Source organism: Vidua chalybeata, chromosome 16 (assembly GCF_026979565.1).
Source record: "Vidua chalybeata isolate OUT-0048 chromosome 16, bVidCha1 merged haplotype, whole genome shotgun sequence".
In the NCBI taxonomy this organism is placed as follows: Eukaryota; Metazoa; Chordata; class Aves; order Passeriformes; family Viduidae; genus Vidua; species Vidua chalybeata.
In genome coordinates, this window is record NC_071545.1 from 6259465 (window position 1) to 6281209 (window position 21745).

The 21745-nt window shown below is 37.5% G+C and overlaps 1 protein-coding gene across 8 annotated transcripts in view; it reads left to right on the forward strand.

Annotated features, from left to right (window-relative positions):
• The window catches only part of CLEC16A (C-type lectin domain containing 16A), a 110470-nt gene that overhangs the window by 12690 nt on the left and 76035 nt on the right, over positions 1-21745 (forward strand). For all 8 annotated transcript variants that reach the window (XR_008433793.1, XR_008433794.1, XM_053957962.1 and 5 more), the window contains exons 8-17: positions 383-436; positions 2822-2935; positions 7766-7994; positions 9377-9506; positions 13553-13653; positions 14383-14505; positions 15860-15969; positions 16434-16478; positions 17721-17771; positions 18472-18600. Coding sequence is in view for 6 of the 8 variants with exons in the window: in XM_053957962.1 (XP_053813937.1) it covers positions 383-436; positions 2822-2935; positions 7766-7994; positions 9377-9506; positions 13553-13653; positions 14383-14505; positions 15860-15969; positions 16434-16478; positions 17721-17771; positions 18472-18600 (1086 nt within the window). In the remaining 2 variants the exon portion in view is untranslated. The remainder of the gene's footprint in view (positions 1-382; positions 437-2821; positions 2936-7765; positions 7995-9376; positions 9507-13552; positions 13654-14382; positions 14506-15859; positions 15970-16433; positions 16479-17720; positions 17772-18471; positions 18601-21745) is intronic.

The window sequence follows — 21745 nt, forward strand, 5'->3', positions numbered from 1 at the left end:
GCTATCTGAATAGCTAATCAGCAGTGTTTAATGAATGTTAACTGAGAAGAATTTTTTTAATGAATAGTAGCATACTGAAAACCAATGTACTTCTCAGACGCTCATCTGTTTAAGTTACTGAAGTAACTATGAGAGAAAATAATTAATTATTGAATTAATTAATTGCAGTCTTTTAACTAAGGAAGAGTGAGGTATATGCTTATTCAGAGAGACTCCATTTCAAATAGTTTAACATTCACTACTTGTAAAGATAAAATCTTGATGCTTTCTGAATATTTTGCATCAGAATGTGGAACAACACAGGTTTCATTTTAAATAAAACATTAAGCCATATAAATTCTTTGTATAAATAAGTAAGCATTTTTCATAACTTTTTCTGTAGGGTGGAGAGCGTCCAAAAATAAGTCTCCAGGTTTCTCTCTATCTTCTTTCTCAAGTAAGTATTTTAAGTATTTGTCCTGTTTCAGAACAAATTTTGCAGTACTCTTGTGATTATAAAATAGCGTATTTTCATCATTTTGGCAAAAGCATAAAAGAAAATTCATCGAAACAAATTTCTAAGTTTTCTGTTTTCATTAAGAAAAAGAAAGTAAAACATTTTTGGCAGACAAAGTAGCTTCTTATTTGAGTTAATGTCATTTTTCTGTGGATCCCATTGCACAGGGTAACCTTTAGAGCATTTCAAATTGCATACATGCCCTGACAAATAAAGTATAATAGTCATGCAACATGCTGGGTCAGAACTTGGTACAATGGCAGATGAAATTTGCCTAGATACTGTATTGCATTTTGAATCTGCTTAAGCTGTGGGAAATCTCAGGTTTGAATTTTCTGCTTTGAAAAACCCAAACCCCGAAACCACCACTACCAAAATCTCACTTTCTCACAACATGAATTTCATTATGCCTATAACTTAAGTCTGTAAATTAAGTACTTATTTCTTACTCGTATCAGTTCCACCTCCTTTTCCTTCTGGAACTTATTTTCAAATGAAGAGGTTTACAGTAGATTTTTTGTAATATGGTGAAAATTCATCTGTTCTCCCTGTAGTCTTCAGTGCATTTCTCTGAGACTGATTTTCTTAAATTACATTGTCTGAAAATAGTTTTGACTTGTGTTCACATAATTTATACTTTGTTTTCTTTGATCTTAGAATTTTTCAATATTCATTTTATTGTAATCTGGCCCATAATTTCATCTTTTTGCTAGAAGTATGGGGTTGAGGTTTTTTCCCTAGGAAAATATAATTTGATGCTCCTTAATTTAAACCTAAAAAATTGCAGTGGTGTGAGGGTTATTTACCACAGATAAAACTGTGGGAGCAGCAGCTTCCTGTAACCAAAGGGATCTGCATCATACAGTATGGTAAGGTGACCTCTTTTAAAGTCTTTGCTTTCAGTGGAAGTATCAGCACGGTATCACTTCAGGATTTATATCTATGTTCTTCATTCTCTTTAAAGAAGAAAATGGAAGTGGTCATAAAGAACTGAGAACAGATTTTGTGTATCAGAATGGGATGTGATATAGAAAATGAAGCAACTATTTCTGAGACTGGCAGAAAAACATCTTCTCCCACCTCTTTTAACCTGGAGTTTGTCTGTGGTGGGATGGGTTCTGCCAAACCTTGCTGACTGTTTCTGTTCCTGACACCAGGCATATGCTCTAGGCACTACTCTTCCATTAGACACAAGTGCTTGAGAGACTGATGCCAGCACCTGAAAATGGACTGCTGGGACTTCTCAGCCACTGTGACAAAGGGATCATGTGCTGTTCTTGCACCAGAACAGGCCTGTGGACAGTCAAGCAACGCTTGCTGAATTGGCAGAAGCTCGAGTGATTTGGAGGTTGTTCAAAGCACTTTTGAAGTGTTTTGTGATTAAAGTTTTATGTAAATCAGCACTACATGCTAATAATCACTTCCCTTTTGGAGGTCTGGAATGCTTCTGACTTTAATCAGAAAACCTGTGGAGAACATTTAGCTAAATATTTTCAGAGCAATGATTAGGCTTAATGACTTAGGAATTATTTGGGAATTTTTACAGCTAGAACCACTGATAAGGGATCCAGCCTTGATATTCCTGTGAAGAGAATGGATATAAGCTGACAGAAGGCTATTGCAGCTGGACCTGAGCTGGTTCTGTCCAGGAGCCAGTTGTTTGCTGGCCCAGACTTGTAAGCCTTGGCTCAAAATAGAGTAGTCAGTGTAAACATAGAACTCTAGTAAAGCACCAAAGCACTTGTGATCAAATGCTTCAATGCTCCAGGCATTATGGTCCTTACTCCTGTGTTCTGTAGCCACTGTGTAGCTGACACTGATTTGCTGCAATTTCAGAGCCAGAAAAGCTGCTTCTGATCCAGCTCAGCCTAGTGCATGGCCTTTAGTCATGAATCACTGCACAGTGATGGTGTACACAGAACTTTCTGGAGTCTGGCCAGTTCTTGGCAGGGGATGTTGTGCTCCATAATCAGTTTGTTGTTTCTAAAAAAATTAAAATTTTGGAATGGTTTTAATGAGTTCCTTGCTAGAATATCACACAACTTTCCTTTCAAAGGTGTTGAAGAGAGAGAATTTACACTTCTCAGAAGGAGGAAAGAATATGAAGAATTAGTGCAACTAGGTAGCTTGAAAGGTAGAGAAAGGTCAGATACCCTTGCCTCCTTTGTTTTAAAGTCAATTTAATGAGGTCTCTGTTACCAGTGTACTTCTATGTAAACTGAAGGTAACACTTAACAAGGTCAAAAGTATGTTCAGCTAGTGAAATTGTGAAACTATGTATTCTGTAAATATGTATGATTTTTTTTTCTGCTCTTCTTTCAATAGGTTTTTCTGATTATACATTATGCTCCCTTGGTGAACTCCTTGGCTGAGGTTATACTCAATGGGGACCTCTCAGTGTTTTCTTCTAAGGTTGAGCAAGATATACAGAAAAACTCAGTAAGTGGCCAACTGTCCCTATTATTTTTTTTAAGGCAAAGAAAATATTTGAAAAATAAAAGCAGGTATCTGGAAACTGGTAAGCCAAGATGTTTATGTTTAGGCGAAGAGAGCAGCAGCAGACTTTTTGTTGTTTGACCATCATTTTGATGGGACACTTCAGTAATCCAGTCTTCTGTGTTCAGTTTTTATCTGCCCTTTGGTAGTGAAATAAAAATGATTCAGCCCAACTTTCCTGTGAAATTTTCTTGGGCAACGTGTAGTAGAAATGAGAGACTTAAAAAAATACTGGGCTTAAGATTTTCATCTGAATATTCCCAGTGTTTTAGCAATAAAACTGATCATCTCTGAAAGTTGTGCATCGGTGAGCATGTGAGAAGAGAGACCAGCCACAGAGAGGGGGAGAGTGTTACTCTGTTATTTGCCTTCTACCTTCATGTTTAATCTGTTTAAACAGATGTTGCTAGATGCTGATGCTGATGTTGCTGGTTTTCTAGGTGTCACGTTTTTAATATTTTCTCTTTTTTTGTGGCTTTCACAGTTTGTGTAATGCTTACTTGTTACCTTTTAAAGGCCTGTTTTGGGGATGGTAACAAGTAGGGGGGCATGACCTTACTGTAACAGGCCTCTGACTGTAGTTCTGTCTAAAAATTGAACATGTCCTGTAATGACTGACTGGCCAGCAGTTGGTGACTGAATGTTTAATTTATAACAAGTAATAGATTGGTTCTCATGCACCTTCTTTCCTAGCAGTGGCTATAGCACTGGGAGTTTCAAGGGGAGAGATATGTTTCAGCTCCTCCAAGATACATCAACTTTTCCAGATGTCTTCCCACTGGGCATTGGAAGCTGTGTGGACTGATCTTAGCCAGTAGCTTTTGGGTTCTGGTGTTTTGTTCTGTTGACCTTGATATTTAGAATCTAACCTTTTTTAGAAAAAACTATGGTAGAATGGTAGAGTTGACTGCTTTAAGATAAAGCAATCTCTTACTTATGTTAGGAAATGTCTGACATTCTGCTAACTGCATACTGAATGTTGTGTGTTACTTGTGCAGAAGAAGCGTTGTTGCTAGGAAATCTGTGGCAAGAGGGTGGAGTACCAGTTGTTACACAAGTGAGATTTTCTTTTCCTGTCATGGTTACTGTACAGAGTTACAAAATACCTATAACATGTGTTTGTGTGCTTGCACTTATGTTAGAAATATTAGGGGTTTCCTATAGACTGCTGTTCATCTCAAGTTTGTAATACTATTTAGGTTGCTGCTCTTTACCGGCCATAAAGATGTGTCCTCTTAACATGTGAACTGGGGGTTCTGTTGTACCTGAACTAAATACCTGTATTTAGTAGGAGTATTGGCCTTCTGCAATAGACCCTTAGAGAAGCTGCCAGAGGTGGAGTTGTGTTCCAGGGAGTGCAGAGCAGTGGGTAAAGGGAAAAACTTCCATGGGAGAAACCTTAATGTTTAGTAACTTCAACCATATTGTTCAGTGAGACCATGGAGGGGAAAGCCTAGACTCAGAAGCCCACTGGTGGAGGTTGGTTATGTACAGAAGGAGGGAGATGTGATCTCCAGCAAAAGAGCTCTGTGCCTGGCTTCCAGGGAGGGGAGCCAAGGAGGGAGCTGCTCTGCAGGGTTGTGTGGGAACAACTGCTGCAGGATTTGCTTGGGCTTCCCTGCTGATACACTGCTCAGTGCAGGGAGGCTCAGGTCAGCTGTACACATGAAGGCACATCAGGATCCTTGCCAGGGTTATTGCTGTGGTCTTTTCTGTTGCAAAGAAATTGCAAACTTCTATTGAATACTGAAAGCTAGAAGTTAGTTTAGAATTGTTAAAGAGAAGTGAGGAGCAAATTTGTTAATTTACTTTTAGTCTGAACGTAGAATTTTTTTTTCTTAAATCAGCCCCAAATTTGTAATTTACTACTTTCTTTGTGTTCTAATTTGTCATGTTAACTGTTCTGATACTGTCCTAAGCTTGTTGTTGTGGGGATATCTGTGTATTGTGGTGAACTGCAGCTATTTCTAAACCCTAGCTCTGTACCTAACACTGCTCATCTATTGTAACTGAGATGTCTTGATATGTTTAAGTTGAAATGTAACTGTCAGTTTCTCACAAGCACATAGTTTCTGAACCCAGAAGTAGAATCTCATATCTATATTTGTCTTTCTAATAAGATAAATTAAAGTGGAATGAGGTATGGAGTAAGGACTCAGTTTACTAGATGCAGAGTCCTCTTGTGGGACACTGAGTAAAGAATACTACACAAAAACAAAAGCTGAGAAGTATCAGAGTTGCTGTGTATAAATGCAAAATACCCTGAGTTATTTAGGGCAAAGAGCAGCAGTAGTTCTCATGAGAGGAACAAGTGATACTGTTTACTGTAAATCAATCAATGGAAAAAATGACCAGCAGTTGTAACTGGTGATATCTCATGCATTGGTAATAACCTATCCATGGAGATCTGCTGAACATCACTGGGCTGCAGTCATTGCCCAGGCTCCATGGAACAAGTTCTCCACATCATTCCATTTTTTTTTCCTCTGTATTTCTGGTTTTAAGCATCATCAGAAGAAATACAAACCCTTATGTCACAATGAGAGCTGAATATGTATAGGCAGCAGAATATATTTAAACTTGTCAGATATCACACTAAGGTTTACCTTACTTCCTGTGAGATCTGTTTTCCTGCATCATTCAGATGTGGGCCAGTTCTACCTAGTGCATGTTTCTTCTTTAACCTACTTTCTCCTTCCCGTAAAAGGTGTTACTGGTATTGACTTACTTTACCATCACACGTTGCACAAGATAAGCCATTATTGAAAATGTGGTTGAAAGACATCTTAAAGATATAAACTAGCAGTACCTCAACCTGTATAATCAACTTATAAACTAAATGCTATCTAAAATAATTTTAAGTCTGACTTGAGAAAGTTTTAATTATATAGCCTTGTTGCCTTTAGCAGAACAGAATATTTATGTAGGGTTTTTTCTACAGACTATGAGCAGACTATGGCTCAGTGTTTACAAGCACATCACTGTCTACTGGTGTCTTATGGTACTTTGCTCTTGTGGCTGACAGCATATGAGAAATCAAGGATGTTAAGTACATGCTTTCTCCTTAAAGAAGTAGCTACAAGATTCTAGGAAGCAATGCAGAAGTAAGAAGTGAATGCAGAAAGGGGAAAATGTGTTATGCAACTTACATGCTACTTTTTTGGTTTTCCCCTAAATAATAGGACTTAAGGTGCTCTTCCCTTTTCTTATTACTTTTCTGGCCAGAAGCCATCAATAAAGGTAACCTGGTCATTTAATTGCCTTCCTGTGTTGCAGTTGGATCACACAAAAAATGCTTCCAAGAGGTTGTATTGGGGGATATAAGTGTAGTAAATTTTGTATTACGGGGATTTTTCGGTATTGTAAAATAGTCTTCCCACTTCGTGGTTCGTTTCAGTGCCAAGTGTAAATTCACTTATGCAATATTTCTATAGAACATTTGCAAAATGTCAGAAGATTCAGAGAATCATTTTGGCCTTTTAACTTGTAGACAGCTTCTTCCCTGATCTTTTCCTAATCTCTTATGTATAGATGTTCCTAACTAGGTGAAGGGAAGGATTTTTTCAAACTTTTTCCCCAAAGTTTCTTTGATGCAGTCATCTTAAGTGCTGATTGTACTGAGTCACCTAAGGCAAAGAATGTAATCAGTTTGGTATTTACTCTAGTCTTACTTCTTTCTCTTGCTTGCTGTTAAGTTTTTAACCCTTTAGGCAGTGTCAGCTGAATCCGTTTGAGGTTTAGAACTCTGGAAGGTAATGGGGTTTCTGTAGCTGTCTTGTTTAGTGTTAACCTGGGAGAAAACTCCAAAGCATGGGTTTCACTTCTCAGTAACAGAGAGGTTTGGCTGATTAGTACTTATTTTGTACTCTGGTGATCAGCTGGCAGGCAGAGGGGAGCTCAAATAGCACAGCTCAGAAACAAGCTGCAGAATTGTTAAAAACCAAGTTTGTTAGTCCTTCTATTTGCAGAGCTTCTTGTAGCATCTTGGTCACTTGCTGTAAGAATCCATTATTCTGTGTTGTTAGGGTGACACATTATTGGAAATACTTCATTTCTTCTGGGAGAAATTTGTTATCTAAATTTATTTTCTTTTTCTATAAATTAATACTTAGGAAAATGAGGTGTTGATTTTCCATCTTATCCTGTGAGAACTCTGTGTAAAACACAAGTAAATTAAGTCTAGTAAATGAAGTTGTGTTTTCCAGACTTGGTAAGTCAGTGTCTGGAGGCCCAAAAAAGGTTAATGACTGTCATTTGTTCCTAGTTGATACAGGAATTAGTTTGATGTTGAGGGAAGCATAAGACTCCAAAAAAAGCAACCAACCCAAAATCTCACAGCATAGAGCATTGGATTTTGTCCTTGCTGCTTTAAAAAAGTCCTTGCCCCTTTAAAAGGGCTGTATTTCATATTAATACACTGCTGTCAACACACATGTAGGATTTTGCTGCCTTTATTCTTTTTACAAAAGGTGTCTGAATTTTATGTGTAATATCTGTCCCACCCCTTCAGTTTAAAATTTGTGCTGATGAAATAGGTACTTCTGCATTGTCTTGTCTCAAGAAGGCCTACTTTTTAATGTTAGATCTTTGGGGTATGTTACTTTGGAGATAGTTGTACTACTGATGATTTGGTATTAATTTTTTGTATTTTAAAATGGATTTGAGATTTGTGGATAGTGTGCTGATTTACACTTTATATGAACTGAAGCTTCTTTATCAATTGCAGTTAAAAATGCTGTGCTGTAACTCAGTGTGCACTCTTCAAATTTACAGGCAAAGTCAAGTATCAGATGCTTCATAAAACCCACAGAAACACTTGAGAGGTCTCTTGAAATTAACAAACAGAAAGGGAAGAAGAGGGTGCAGAAAAGACCCAACTATAAAAATGTTGGTGAAGAAGATGAAGAGGAGAGAGGATCTGAAGATAACCAAGATGACCTTGATAAAAGTAAAGGTACAGAAGCAAGTTCAAAGGGCATAAGAACAAGCACTGAAAATGAAGGTGAGGTTTTCAGCAAGAAAACAGTGCTTACAATTTAGGTTTTTTTGTTTACTGATGGAGCTAGTTGTGATTAGTTACATGACTTGTTCTCTTGCTGCTCTAGGTAAACATGGGACTATGGCATTTGTTTCAGGCTTTGGCTGGATTTTTTTATCCTGTTAAATCAAGCTCTGAGAACATGTACTTCTAATCTCATTAAAAGCTATGAAAGTATGTTCATACCTGCCTGTAGGCCTTGGCCCTTATCACAGTTCATGCCTTTCACCTCAGTGTTCATTGCTGTGGGCACTTGATAAGCAAGCTTGAGAGCTTTGTAGCTTGTCCTTTTGTGGTAAGGGACAGCTGGAGCCACTTCACCTTTGCAAGATAATCAGCAGTGTTTTCTGTATGCTTCAATGATAAAATTTAACAGGTGTGCTAGAAGTGACACTACATGATGGAAGATTATATTAAATAGTTCAAAATTGAAAAGGTCTTTAACTCTTAGATTGTTTTTTAAATTGGACTTTTTCTGCATTTTTGATGTAGCACAAACCTAAGAACTGCTTTTATAGGATGAGTGGGCTTACATATTAGCATATTATAACTGTTTATTTTATGGTTAGTAACTTTTAGAAGGATGTATACAATGTTTTACTTACATTAAACATAAATTGAGAAAAATGTAGCAGGATTGCCTGCAAGCAATTGAAAGCAAGAGTGTTATGCTTTGACAGTCCTGTCCAAACGTGACTGAGTTTACATTTAGGTAAACAGTCTTTTTGAGAAGGCTTTCCTTAAATGGTGTCAAATAACTGATGGTGTATTTGCCACCATGCTTTGAAGAAAATCTGAAATAACCTACTGTTCAAACTGATGCACTTAGTTGTAATCTTTGTCCAAACTCCTAAGGGAAGGCAAGATTTGTTTGTTCTCCTGAAATTCAGTAGGTGAGAAGCACTGGGCACCAAGTGTCCTGTTTGCTGTAGTTGTAGAGGCCTGTTTACACCCTCAGTGAAACTTGATGTCCACCCATGCCTCCGTCTCATCAGCTTTTTCACAAATCTTTTTTTCAGAAAGAGGTTCTATGGCTTTTCTTCCTGTGGTTTGTATGGGAAGGGAGCTGACTGTGGCTTATTTGCCAAAATGATATGTGTATTTTCTTTACTTATTTATATGTACATATTTTTTATTGTGTTACATTCCTTAAGGAAATGTAAGCGAAGTTCTTTACTGGGAAGAAAATTTGCCCACATCTGCTCATTAACCTTTCTGAGGTAATGGTTTTACCTCTTATATATAGATGCATGAGATGCTTTTAATACCAAAGAGAAAATACAGAAGAGCTTGTGATAACCTTGTTGAAAATACCAAATTTTGGTGGTATGTTCTGATTTTTTTAGAAATAGAGATGGTAATCATGGAGAGATGTAAGCTGTCAGAACTGTCTATCTCTGCTGTGACAGAACAGAATACAACAGATGAAGAAAAGAGTGCAGCTGCTTCTGGGAGTGAGATGACAAACTGGAACAGGTATAAAGGAACTGTAAAAGATGTTGCTGAATTGTTTCCTTACCTACCCCTTAAATCTTTTGCTTTTCTTAAAGGGATGTTTCAGATCTGCTTCAAGTTAAAATTACAGGGTTTTTTCTGGATCACAAGTGAGTGAATCAATACAAAAGTGAGATGTAGTCTCTCTACTGCTTGATTTTGGAAATAATCCGGTTCATTTTTAGTTTGTGCTTTCCTTTAGGCAGTGGTGATGCATTAAGTTGGTAAAGTTAAATTACAGAATATTAACATGACAAAAATAGAAGATAAATGTTTCCATTCTGTAATTTCCTAAGCCTCTAAATTAAGATGTAAGTTTTTAAAATTATATTTATGGTTACATTTGTCCATTTTGTATGCACCTATAAGGAAAAAACAAGGAAAATTCTTCAGTTCAGGGATGAGTTTGGCAGAATTTTAGTAGCAGTAGTTCTAGGCAAACCCTTGTAACCTTTGTACTGTTTCCAGGGTCCATTATTATGTTTTAGAATTATTGGAAACTTCTACTGGAAATACAGTTTATAAGTGTTCCTGAGAGCAGAAATTACCCTGACTTCAAAATTTAAGCTTGGATATAATGAATACCCCTAAGACACCTCACTAGAGATTTTGCATTCCTGTTAATAGAATGTTAGGAAACCAAATGTGCCTGACACAAAAGTAATTGCAAATGTGTCCACTGGGAAAATGCACATGTTTGATAGGATTTTAAATTTATTTTTAAACTTGGGAAATGCTGCCTGGTATTCCCAGAATTTCATTCTGTCTCCATTATAGCTTTGTAGTTTAGATTACATTCATTAATAAAGATAACATTTAATTTCATTGTAAAAGTGAAATTGAACCTTGACTTGAACTGGCTTTAAAACACACTGTTCTAGATTATTGATAATTTGACTAAAATATGTGCCAAATGGCTTTTAGAAAGAAATTGGCAGTGAGTGCATGGAATACTAAAGTGACTGGGATGCTCAGGTCCTGAAAAGTGCAGAATGCTTAGAAGTGAGCTGCCAGTGCATTTGGCAAATGTCTGCAGTTCAGGCCTCTCTTGATCTGCAGATGTGGTCTCACAGCATTCTGCATTTTTTCTAAAAATAAGCAACATCAAAGAATGTGCAGAGCTAAAAATAGTTTTAAAATAAGGATATACCTTGTATAGGGCAATTCTGGCCTTTGTTTTATATGTGATTTTTTTTTTTAATGTCAGTGGATTAGCTGCTATACTTTAAGATGTTGTATTATATTATGCCAAGTATAATATTTGAAACAGCAGCTAAATTTCTCAAGAGACTTGCCCCAATATGTGTAGTTTGTCCTACACTGGTTGAAATCACTGAGCCCTGTGGATAAGGCACCATGTAGGAGTGAAAATGCCATGCTGGAACTGAAGCTTCCACACCTGCAATAATCATTAATGTGTTCCTAGGGTGTTGCAGTCTCCAGTTGTGGACATACTCCACAAGAACAAATAATTTGAGGAACACTTGTATGGCATTTGATCTGCTGCTTCTATTAGCCCCTTAGTAAAAGACTAGTAAAGCAAGTAAATGCTTACAGAGTTAAGAAATAAATTTGAAAATACTTATACATATAGCCTTTACTATGAAAACTGTTTTTTTTTTTTAAAACAGTCCAACAGTTCTTGAAAAGTAAATGGAAAACAGCAGAGATGGCAGTTAAAAATCTGCAGCTGTAAAAGCTAAGTCAAGCTTTTAATTTCCCTTAGCCCTTTTCCTACTGTGAAAAACAAAAGAAAAAGCTTAAGTATTTTAGGTGTTATTTTATTTTGATAGGCCTCACTACTGGAAAGTTTAAGCTTAAAGACATGTTTTAAATTAGCTTCATTTTATGAAATGCTGCACAGCAAAGCTTTTTTCCAAAGCAAGTGAAGTCTTCATACTGTGTTGTGGCTTCTGTTGCTATTTTCTTAGGCTGAAGTTTATCTGAGTCTTTGTGTATTTAGTCTAAATGAGGAATGTTGGTGAAGAGGATTCTTGGAAGTTGTTTCAGCCTCAGATTATTGTGGCAGAGACAGATAATGCCAGTAAGATGCTGTGAAGAAGCATCTGGAATGAAAACGGTATCTCTTGCTGCTGTAATGATTTTTGTCAAGTTTCATAATTTCATGAAGCTAATCAGTATGTGGGGGAAAACAATGAAAAATGCATTAGACATCACAGAAGTCATTTAATACTGTGTAATATTGGTGTTAATGGAGCAACTACTGATACTTCAGCAGCTTTGACCTGGTAAAACATTGGCTTTAATGAAATAACATTAAATAGTACTTTTGTAGTTTAGGCTTTAGGTTCTTTACTGTCTGCTGTTGGTCTGAAAACAAACCAAGTGTTGTCTTGCATTCAAGTTTTTTAATATCCTGGTCCTCTTTGTTCTTTAGACCTTGAAGCTGAGCTCATTTTATGGAGTGAAAAGCCCCCCATCTGAGGGTGACACGAGGCTTGTAGGGCTTGGGTAATGCTTAGGGAACCTGAAGGCCCTCTTGGCTTGTTTCCAGCATTACTAATTCTTTAGATTGTTTTTCCTTTAGTAGTTACATTCTTTTGAGATCTACAACATGTGAGCAATTTGACTTCAGCACTTTGAGCAGCGTTGAACTTGGGCAAAGAGGGATCACTGCCGGTGGCAGCTGTGGTGGAGGAGCGCTGTAATCCAGGCTCAGAAATGCACGGCCGTGCTGCCGTGGCATGAGCCGAGCAGGGAGCAGCGTGGGCTGGGATGTTGGTCACTGCCTGGTTTCAGTAAGAGGGAGCAGTGTGCTGGCACGTGCCTGGAGCTGCCGGGAAGTTCCAGCACTTTGTTATGCTTTGGGCGCCACGGCTTTCCTGGGACACTGCGGTGTGACCGGGAGGGCGCCGCAGGTCTGGAGTGGGGATTGAAGTGTCTTGTGTTCTGGTCTCTGCCAGCCCTTCTGGCCCCCAGGAACCACAGCAGGGAGTTTGTAGTGCCTGCTTCTTGTCTGCTAGGCCTGAACACAGCAAAATGTGTTTGCTTCTGTGACTTTGATGTTATTTTAATGTATTTTCTTTGAATGTAATTTAGATAATGTAAGGATACTTTTCCTTTTGCTGTTAAAGTATAGTTTAACAGATAGGAATAAACCCTTTCCACTCAGGCTTCCACACAGTCATCTTCTGGTGACTGTGACACTACCCTGACACATCATTTATTTATCTGGGCCAGTTGTGAAAATATATTTAGTTTTTGCATGTGCTCTTGAACTACTGGCTGGATGCAAGCCATCTTAAGACCGGGAGTGAAGTTGCCTTGCCATCAGGCCTGTACTAATATCAGATTAATCTCAGCCATATCTGATCTGTCCAAATGCCTTCTGGATTACACTGACTTTTGTTGTCTTTCCAAGATACAGGTAAAGAAAAGGTGAACTTAGCACTGTTTGTAACTTCCTGTATATGTGTCGTAGGTCACAAGTGTTTAAACGCAGGAAAACAAAGTTCATCTGCAATCCAAAGCTTTTTTTTTCTTTTCAGATAATTCCCTCCTAGTTAATTTTTCTTTCCTATAACTGTTGGACAGTAGAACAGTTGTTTGAGAAAAACCTAGCTTCCTCCAAACTTCTGGTAAAAATGCTTATTTGTAAAAGTAAGAACTTTTCAATTCTGTTTAGCACATGAGTTTTAAAGGAGTCTGTTATATACCACAGTGATAACAGCTCCTTATATTTACTTAGCTATGCACTTAAAGCAAGCTCTGCAATGATTCTGTATACTTACAACCCAGTAAATGTTTGAACAAGCAGTTCTTGAGAAAGTATTATGTAATAAATAGTGTTAAAACTCAGAATTACTGTAATTGTATGTAAATACAAAGCATGGCTGTAATCTGAGTACTCTGCAACAGAAACTCTATAATAGAACTGTTTTGTTATAATGCCTGAAAATGTGCATTACTGTGAATTTGCCTCTTCCACTAGCTACGTGCACAATAAGATAGTTTCCCATTTTTCTCTAGATGATTTTTAACTGGTTCTAAATTATTCCATTCCACAGGCCTTTTCTTGATATGGTCTATAATGCGCTGGACTGTCCTGAAGATGATTACTATGCCCTCTTTGTGCTCTGTCTTTTATATGCAATGTCACACAACAAAGGTAAGTGCTGTTACATAGAGTTAACTGCAAGGCCATGGTTGGAAGAAACTGTAAACCTCAATAGAGTCATCTTCTGATTTATGGGGTTGTTTATTGCTGTTCTTTAGAACGGGACAGGAAGATCCCCACAATCCATAATTGTGTATTGTTCTAAGAGGTCTCCCAGCAAACCAGTCTTTCCTGGGAAATAACTTTGATATTTTAGATGAATATCTTAAAGAAAGATGGGATTAGTTTCCTTACATAACAAGTCAGTGAAAATTTTGTGTTGGGGAGGATACTAAATGGGGCTACTACAAAATAAAATTCCTATTTAGTTAAACATATGTGAACAGATTACTTAACTACCAAAGCAGAATTTAAAATCGGACTTTGATCTTCTCCCCTTTAGCCATTATGTTCTCCAGATGTATGGCTTGACTTTGATTTTATTTAGATGCAAACAAATAATCTGAGAATTTCAGAAAGAGCAAAATCATTTGCATTTGTGGCACCAGCCACTTTGGGATTTGAGTGTCACCATGCAGTAGACCCCATTTAAGGCTGAGAATTTTCAGGGTTTCATCAATGTGTTTGATCTTTGTTGTTCCTCCTTTTCCGTGGCACCCGAAGCCTAGTTTCCTATTGCTAATTGTTCTCTTCTGAGAAAACTGCTGTGGTCCATTAAATGCTTGCCTCGGAGCACGCTCCTGTTTTCTAATTTGCATTTTTGTTTCACCCCCATGAAAGGACTTGACTCAGTCAAGCTGGAGAGAATTCAACTTCCAGCTCAACATGCTGAAGAGAGAAATTCATATAATCATGTCCTTGCAGAAGGGCTCATCAGGATAATGAATTATGCTGCACAACCAGGTATTGCTTTCCCAGGGTTTGTTTTTCCTTCCAAGGTGAAATTTTTGAAGATAGAAAAAAGCTACTTAGCCTCTTATCTTTGAGGGGAAAGTGACTGTTCAGCATGCTCTTTGATGAGCAGTATGTAGATATGGTTTGTGAAAGACATCTATTGTCTTTTTCTTGGTTGGTGAGGAACCAGAAACTCTGGATTTGTGCTGAGTAGCTGTTTTTATACTCAGAACTATACAAGGATCTGTTGTCTTAATTCCTATTTGCTGCACTTTTGAATAAACAAAAATTGAGATTTTGAGGGATTTTCCCTTCATGAATTTCATCCTGAAAATATGGTCTGTCTCACCTTTGCTTGTAGAAATAATTTCAGTTGAGACATCATCTTGAAAACTATGGTGTTCTTTGCTCATAGCAGTCCTTTGTCTGTCAGCTCTAAGTGGTAGCAAATTTTCCCATATTTTTTTTATCTCAGATTGTATTTTCAGTTCTGAACTGTTCTGCAGAACACGTGGGGTTTTTTCTTCCTTTTTTTTTTTTTTTTTTGGTGAGAGTAACAATGTTCCATGACCTATTCCATGAAAATACGATTTTTGTTCAAGCCACACCTCTCCTCCTTGCACTTGCCCCCTTAAAACTTTAAATGGGTGGAACTGGTATTCCCCAGAAACTGACACTCGATCAAAATTTTTAATGTCTGTAGAAAAAAAATCTGTTTGCTTGCCTTGCAAAACTGCTCTACAGCGTATTAACTTGTGCTGATGTGTCAGAGATGAAAACCATGTTTATATATGAAGAGTTTTTACCTGCAGCAGCAGGAAGGAGTGCAAATGAGGATATGTATTTATTGAAATAAAGGCGTGGCTGGGAAAGGATGAAAATGGGGGATTTTTTTATTCAACTTGCTGCATGCTGTGTAGAATATCTCCTTTTCTCCCTTCAAGGGTAAACTGTGCCTTATTAGTGTGTTATATATGCATAGCTTCCTTTTACCTTCTAACTTCATCCATCCCAAATGTCTCAGATCCTTTTGTAATTTTAGAGTAATTCAACTTGTGCAGCAGGTTGATAAAGGCAGCAAAACCAATGTTTGGGCTTACTGTTCAATAATATTATCTCTGCCTTCTTACTGAATGGTTCTGCTTTAAATTTTCTTCTGCTTTAAAGTACTCTTCCAGTTTTTTCTTTGTAGCCATCAGCATAGTAAGGCAGCACCAGCACTCATCCCTGTCTGATGGGGGTGTGACAGAGTAGCAAAGTTTGACAATTGCAGGAGGACTACAAACATATAAGAACATGGGATGATGAGAAGAGCTGTAACTAAACTGCTAGTATTTTGTATGTTGAAATTTTCATTTCACAGATGGAAAAATTCGTTTGGCAACTTTAGAACTTGGCTGCCTACTGCTGAAGCAGCTTGTGTTTTCCAAAAATGGCAGGATCATAAAAAGTGTTCACCTTGATTGTCTTGAGGTGAGTATTTTCTTTCAAATTGCCAGTCACTGCATTATTGGTGTCTGAGTCTTAGAGTATAGTTGAATATATTTGTTTCATTTCTGATTGCAGTAAGCCTTAATGTGAAATTTGAGCTTCTAGAACATCTTTGCATGGGTAGCTCTGTGCTGTGAACATCATAACCTATGCTCTGTTCTCATCTCTGCTATTTTAACTTGTAACTTCTCCAGCAGTCTTTTGTTTCATTGTCTCTCTGAAACGTGTATGTTATCCCTCTCAGTAATGTAAAGAAAAGTGCTTTTGAAATAAATAATAAACTCAAGCTACATTTTCATAGGTGCAAGAACTGTATTCTATCAAATTCTGAGATTAAGGCCATGAATTATTAAGACAGTCTGTTCTGTATGAGTGTTTGGGTGGGTTTTTTAATGTGACTAATAAATGTTGTACGTATTCCCTGAAATGCATTTTCTCTTTCCTAGGGTGCAAGGGAGGAAAGTGTTCATCTCCTTCGTCGTTTCTATAAGGTAAATGTGCAAAATGCTGTAAGAAAAAGGTCCTTTACATATGGGGAATGTCTGCAGCCCAGTCTTTACATAGTGACCAAAGAAGCACGTTTTTAAAGATGGAAACTCCAAATTTGTGATAGAGAGAGAAGTGTTTTCTTGGAGAATTCCTCTCCTTTCCTCCCTTCCCATACCACCCTGTCATATGTTACAAAGGGCTGTTGGAATACTCACAGGGTTTGTACTGGAGATCAAGGTTACCATTGGCACTAATATGGAATATGTTTGGTTTTGACTTTTTTTTTTTGTTTGTATTATATCTGAAATGATGATCTAAAATTTTACCTATTTTTTTTCTTATTGGAAACCTTTGCAGCTTTTTACTTTTGTGTATGTGTTGTAAACAATGAAAGAAATTAAATTTTTTAGCCCTAGGCTATATAAGGATCAATAAATCCGTGACAGATTTCAAGTGTCTGAAATATCTTCCTGTTTTTATTAGAATTTTTTGAAGGATGTATACTCAATGTGGCTTACAAAAAATAAGTAACTTGTGGTGGGTTGACCTTGGCTGGCTGCTAGAGGTCCACTCAGCTGTTCTCTCACTGCCCTTCCTCAACAGGATGGAGGGAGAATAGAATATCTTGTCAAGATAAAGAACAGGGAGGTCACTTGCCAATTACAGTCTTGAGCAAAACAGATTCAACTTCACAGAAATTAATTTATTGCCAAAAAAAATAAATCTAGATAGTGAGAAACAAAGACATTTTGAAACAGTGCTGTCCCCCACCTCTCCCTTTTCCCAGGCTCAGCTTCATTCCTGGCTCTTCATCCTTCTCCCCCTGTGAGTGGTGCAGGGGCAATGGGAAGTAGGGATTCAGGGTCAGTCCACAACAGCTTCTCTCTGTTGTTTCTCCCTCCTCACACCTTCCCCTGCCCCAGTGTGGGTCCCCTCCTCCATGGGCTGCAGTCCTTCAGGACAGCAGTTGCTGCAGTGTGGGTCCTGCAGACTGCAGCTCCTTCAGAGCACTTCGATGCCTGCTGTAGTGTTGGTACCTGCTCCACCATGGTCCTCCAGGGGCTGCAAAGAAATCTCTCCCTTTCCTAAATGTGTTTCCCCAGAGGTGTCACCAGTGCTGCTGAAGGGCTCAGCAGTGCCCTGCAGCCCTGGCCTCCCTTCACAGACACACTGTACAGAACCAAAACTGACAGAACCCCAAATAGCAAGGCTTCATGGGATGTCCACGTTCTTTCTTTTGGAAGGGAGAAGAAATCTTTCTGGATATGTTTGAAGATGAATACCGGAGTATGACGGTAAGTGAGACCCCTTCTGCCCTGGCAAATCCTCAAACCCAGATATAGCACAGGAACAAGAAAAAGTACTGATAGCTGCTGAGGACACTGGGGTCTTCATTGCTGGGAGTAGGATAACAAAACGTGGGTGGTGTTTTTGTCTCTGAGATGTTGTGTCTATATTTACATAAATAATTTGTGTGAAACTTCACAGTTCTTTATTAAATAAACTTCCATTACTTATAAAATTTAGTATACAAAAATTGCTTCAGCCTACTAAATGGGACACTGGATTTATTATTTTTCCCTAAACAATATGAAAATCTTCCTATACCTGTCTGAAGCTCAGCATGTTCTCTGTTTTGAGAAAGTTCTTTTTGGAGAGAAAAAGTTATGAGAAATTTCCTTGTGATTGAAGTAACCACAAATTTAAGTCAATACTTAAAATCAAACCTGGTGGAATTTGGTTTTAGTATTTGGGAAATATCTTTTCTGTAATCTTCTGGAGTTTTTTTCTGTGTTTTATTTGTATGAAAACCTTGGCAATGTGTCTGGGAATAATGAGAGGTTGCATGTAGTAAATGAAAGATAGCATGTAAGGACCTTAAATAAGACACGGTATTAAAAATTCTCAGGGTTTTAAAATACACGAGTTATATTTGAAACTAGAGGTAAATGCTTATTGTTCAGTATACTAAGCAGTGCTAAAATATTTTTGTAGATGAAACCTATGAATGTAGAATACTTGATGATGGATGCCTCGATCTTGCTACCCCCAACGGGGACACCTCTGACCGGGATTGATTTTGTGAAAAGGTTGCCTTGTGGAGATGTAGAAAGAACACGAAGAGTGAGTAAGACTATTTTTCTTACATCTGCTCATGACAAAATGATGCCAAAACCATTGAGCAATTCTAGGAATACAAATACTTTTCTTTTAAAACTGCTTGATTGGAAGCTTCATCCATAAAATCATAAAAGCTTGATGAAGACAGATCTGTGTAGAGTATATATAATAATTACCTGCCCCAGTGGAGAAACTTTTTCTCTGATTTCTTGTGTCTAGTCAACACAGCATGCTCTTGCACTGAGGTTTAAATTTCCAGACCGTGCAGAAAGTTACGTACAAAGGCATTTTGATGACACTCAATGTATTGTCAGCTTCTTTTGAGATCTGCTATCTCAGTTTATCTCTCAATTATATTCCTGTAAAAATCTCCAAGACTGACTGGCTTTGTATTGCTCATATTTCTAGGCATGGCAAAAAATTTAATTTTACTTGAGAGTTCATCTTGCCAAGGTAATTTGTGATAGAGATTTGAGAATGAGGAGGGAACCAGCAAAGTATCTATTTTTGTGACTGACATGATCTGTAGAGGGGATACTGACTTGAATGACGATATCCTTATTTCCATTCTTGGTTAATCAGTTCTGGGCCCTTATCTGGGTGTGTCCTGGAAGCCTTGCAGTGTCAGTTAGGTCTGAGATGTTACTGCACAGAATAGTTGTTTGGAAAGTGCTGTTCTCTGAGTTTCTTTGCATTTATATAAGTGTATTATGTAAGTATATTCAAGCACTCTTGAAGGAAAAAAAACATATTTCCAGGAATCTTCTGAAAAGGTTTGTTTTCATTGCTTATAAGCCACACAGATTTTGTTATCACAGCAAGTTGTTTGATAGAATACAGTGAATTATTTTGAAAAGTATTATTCTTAAAAAGCAGAAATGCTTCCTGAAATTCTCTCTGAGGCATTCAACAGAAAGATACTTAGAAATGCACATTAGTGGGAAATGACTGTTCCAGGATTTTCATGTGCTAAATAAGGAAGAGCTTAACTTCTGTTGATGGAAATAAAAAAAATCAATAAAAATATTCCTGTAGATCCTTTGGGATGAAAGGGTCTCTATCCATTCAGCAAGAATTCCCAGAATGATTCCTTGTTGGTGCTCCTTCCCCAGTCACATTGCACTCAGGTTTTAGTATCTCCTCATTTCCTTTGCTGCTTCCTTCCAACCAGGCTGCCTCACCCTGGCTGACTTGCCATGACAAAATGCTGGACTTGGGTAGATCTTGTGACATTGCTGCTGCCACTCAGCCTGCTGAGGTTCTAATGATGGTGTCAAATGGAAAAAGATTCTATTCTGAGCATGCTCTGACACAATTCAAAAAAGTTCCCAAGTTTTATTTCACTAGCAAGTGACCTTTGATTATGAGTTCTTAACTGTTAGGATCTTATTTCCTTGCTATAGAAAGTCCCTGTAAGTGGCAGCTCTTCTTCTCTTTAACAATTTTAAGAGAAGCTCTCAAAATTCTCACTTTGTGAGAAATTTTTGAAGTACTAAGAACGCTCTTTTGTGGGAATGTAATAAGATAGTAATAGGTTTCCCTGCAAATTGCTGTTTCTTTGCACATAGAACATGTATATAAATGAAGAAATCAGCATCATAGTGCATAATACTTTCATGTAGGTAGAAATACATATTTGTTCCAAGTTAACCAAAAAATTAAAAGTCAGCTGAAAAAATTCTAGGCCACAGAACTTTTCTATTGTTTTGTTGAGATCTCATAAAATGTGTTAGGTACAATATATTGATACTGGTAACAAACTGAGGGCTGTCAGTGTTGTAAAAAGCACAGCACGGTTTCCATTTCATCTGATGTTCTTGTTCATTTTATTTATTTCTTTTTCAAAGGCTAAAGTTCTAATTTTATTTTCTACTCCTGTACTTTATTCGGCACTAAATGTGATTACATGTTTGGAGATGAGTGTCGTTAGTTTTATAGGAAATGAACGTGATAAAAATTAATGCAGTCTGGGAGGCAGAGGTTTGAGGGGGAAGATAAGTGAAAGCTGAGTGATGGTTACCCTCCAAATTAAAAAAAAAAAAAAAAAAAAAAAAAAACCCAAACAAAAACCTTGTTGAGTTTAACTTTTGGGTTACCAAAAATGCCAGGATTTTCCTGTTCTTGATTGATTGGGCAAATATTAAACCAGATACTATGAATTCTTCTTGAAGCGCTTGGTAGGAAAACTGCTTTATAGTAATCCTGTATAATTTCAGTAAATCCACAATAAATTAGAATGCAGTCTGCCTAAATGAGAGTGATCATCTCACATTCTAAAGTGACTCTGTTCTCATGAATTAAATAGTATTATTGTCATATTTTTGTTAGATACCCATGATGTCCTTTGCTCCACATAATCATATTGCCCTTTTAAATTTCAGCTGTGTACCAAAGCCGTTGCTTTGGGGTCATTTCATGGAAGAACCTGATACATGGCTTCCCTCTTTTCATCCCTGTTCTGCCAGAAATTCCTGGAAGCACTGCCAGTAGAGAGCTGGCCAAACACTCACAGTTCTACTTCACAGGAGCCACTGTTCTGTTGATTTTAAAAATAGAGGAGTGAAGGGTTTTCCCTTAAAGCACTTTAGATTTGTTTTTCCTAATACTTCCTGCAATCTGGGAGTTTCTGGGCACTGCAGCTGTTCATGAATTCAATGCTGTTACTGTAAAGCAGCAGTTAATTTACAGTACACCACAGAATTACTGTGTAGGAAACTCTTAAAAAGCAGAACACCGGAAGTAATAAAAAATGATTTTTCATTTGCTGTACTGAAAATGCAGTTCTTGTAGGGAAAGAGGATTATAAATGGTGCCTTTCAAAATGTGGCTAATAAAATGATTGTTCTTTGACACTTTGGGTCTTTGCATACCATCTGTCATGAATTTGTAAATCAAAACTAGCATATTCATTTCACAGAGCAGCTGTTGAAAGTTTCTTGGGACTGTTGCAGCTTTCAGAATGCTTTGCCCTGATGAAGACCTTCTGAGAATATAAATTAAGTGCTCTGAGAGTTACATTACATGTAGCTAGTTTTAGTGAGAACAGCAAATTAAATGCAGAAATCCCCTCTGTTTCTCCCTTAACTTGTAGACATGTTAGCTAGACTTGGCCAGAAAACTTATTACTGTTTTAAGTTCAAAATGTGAG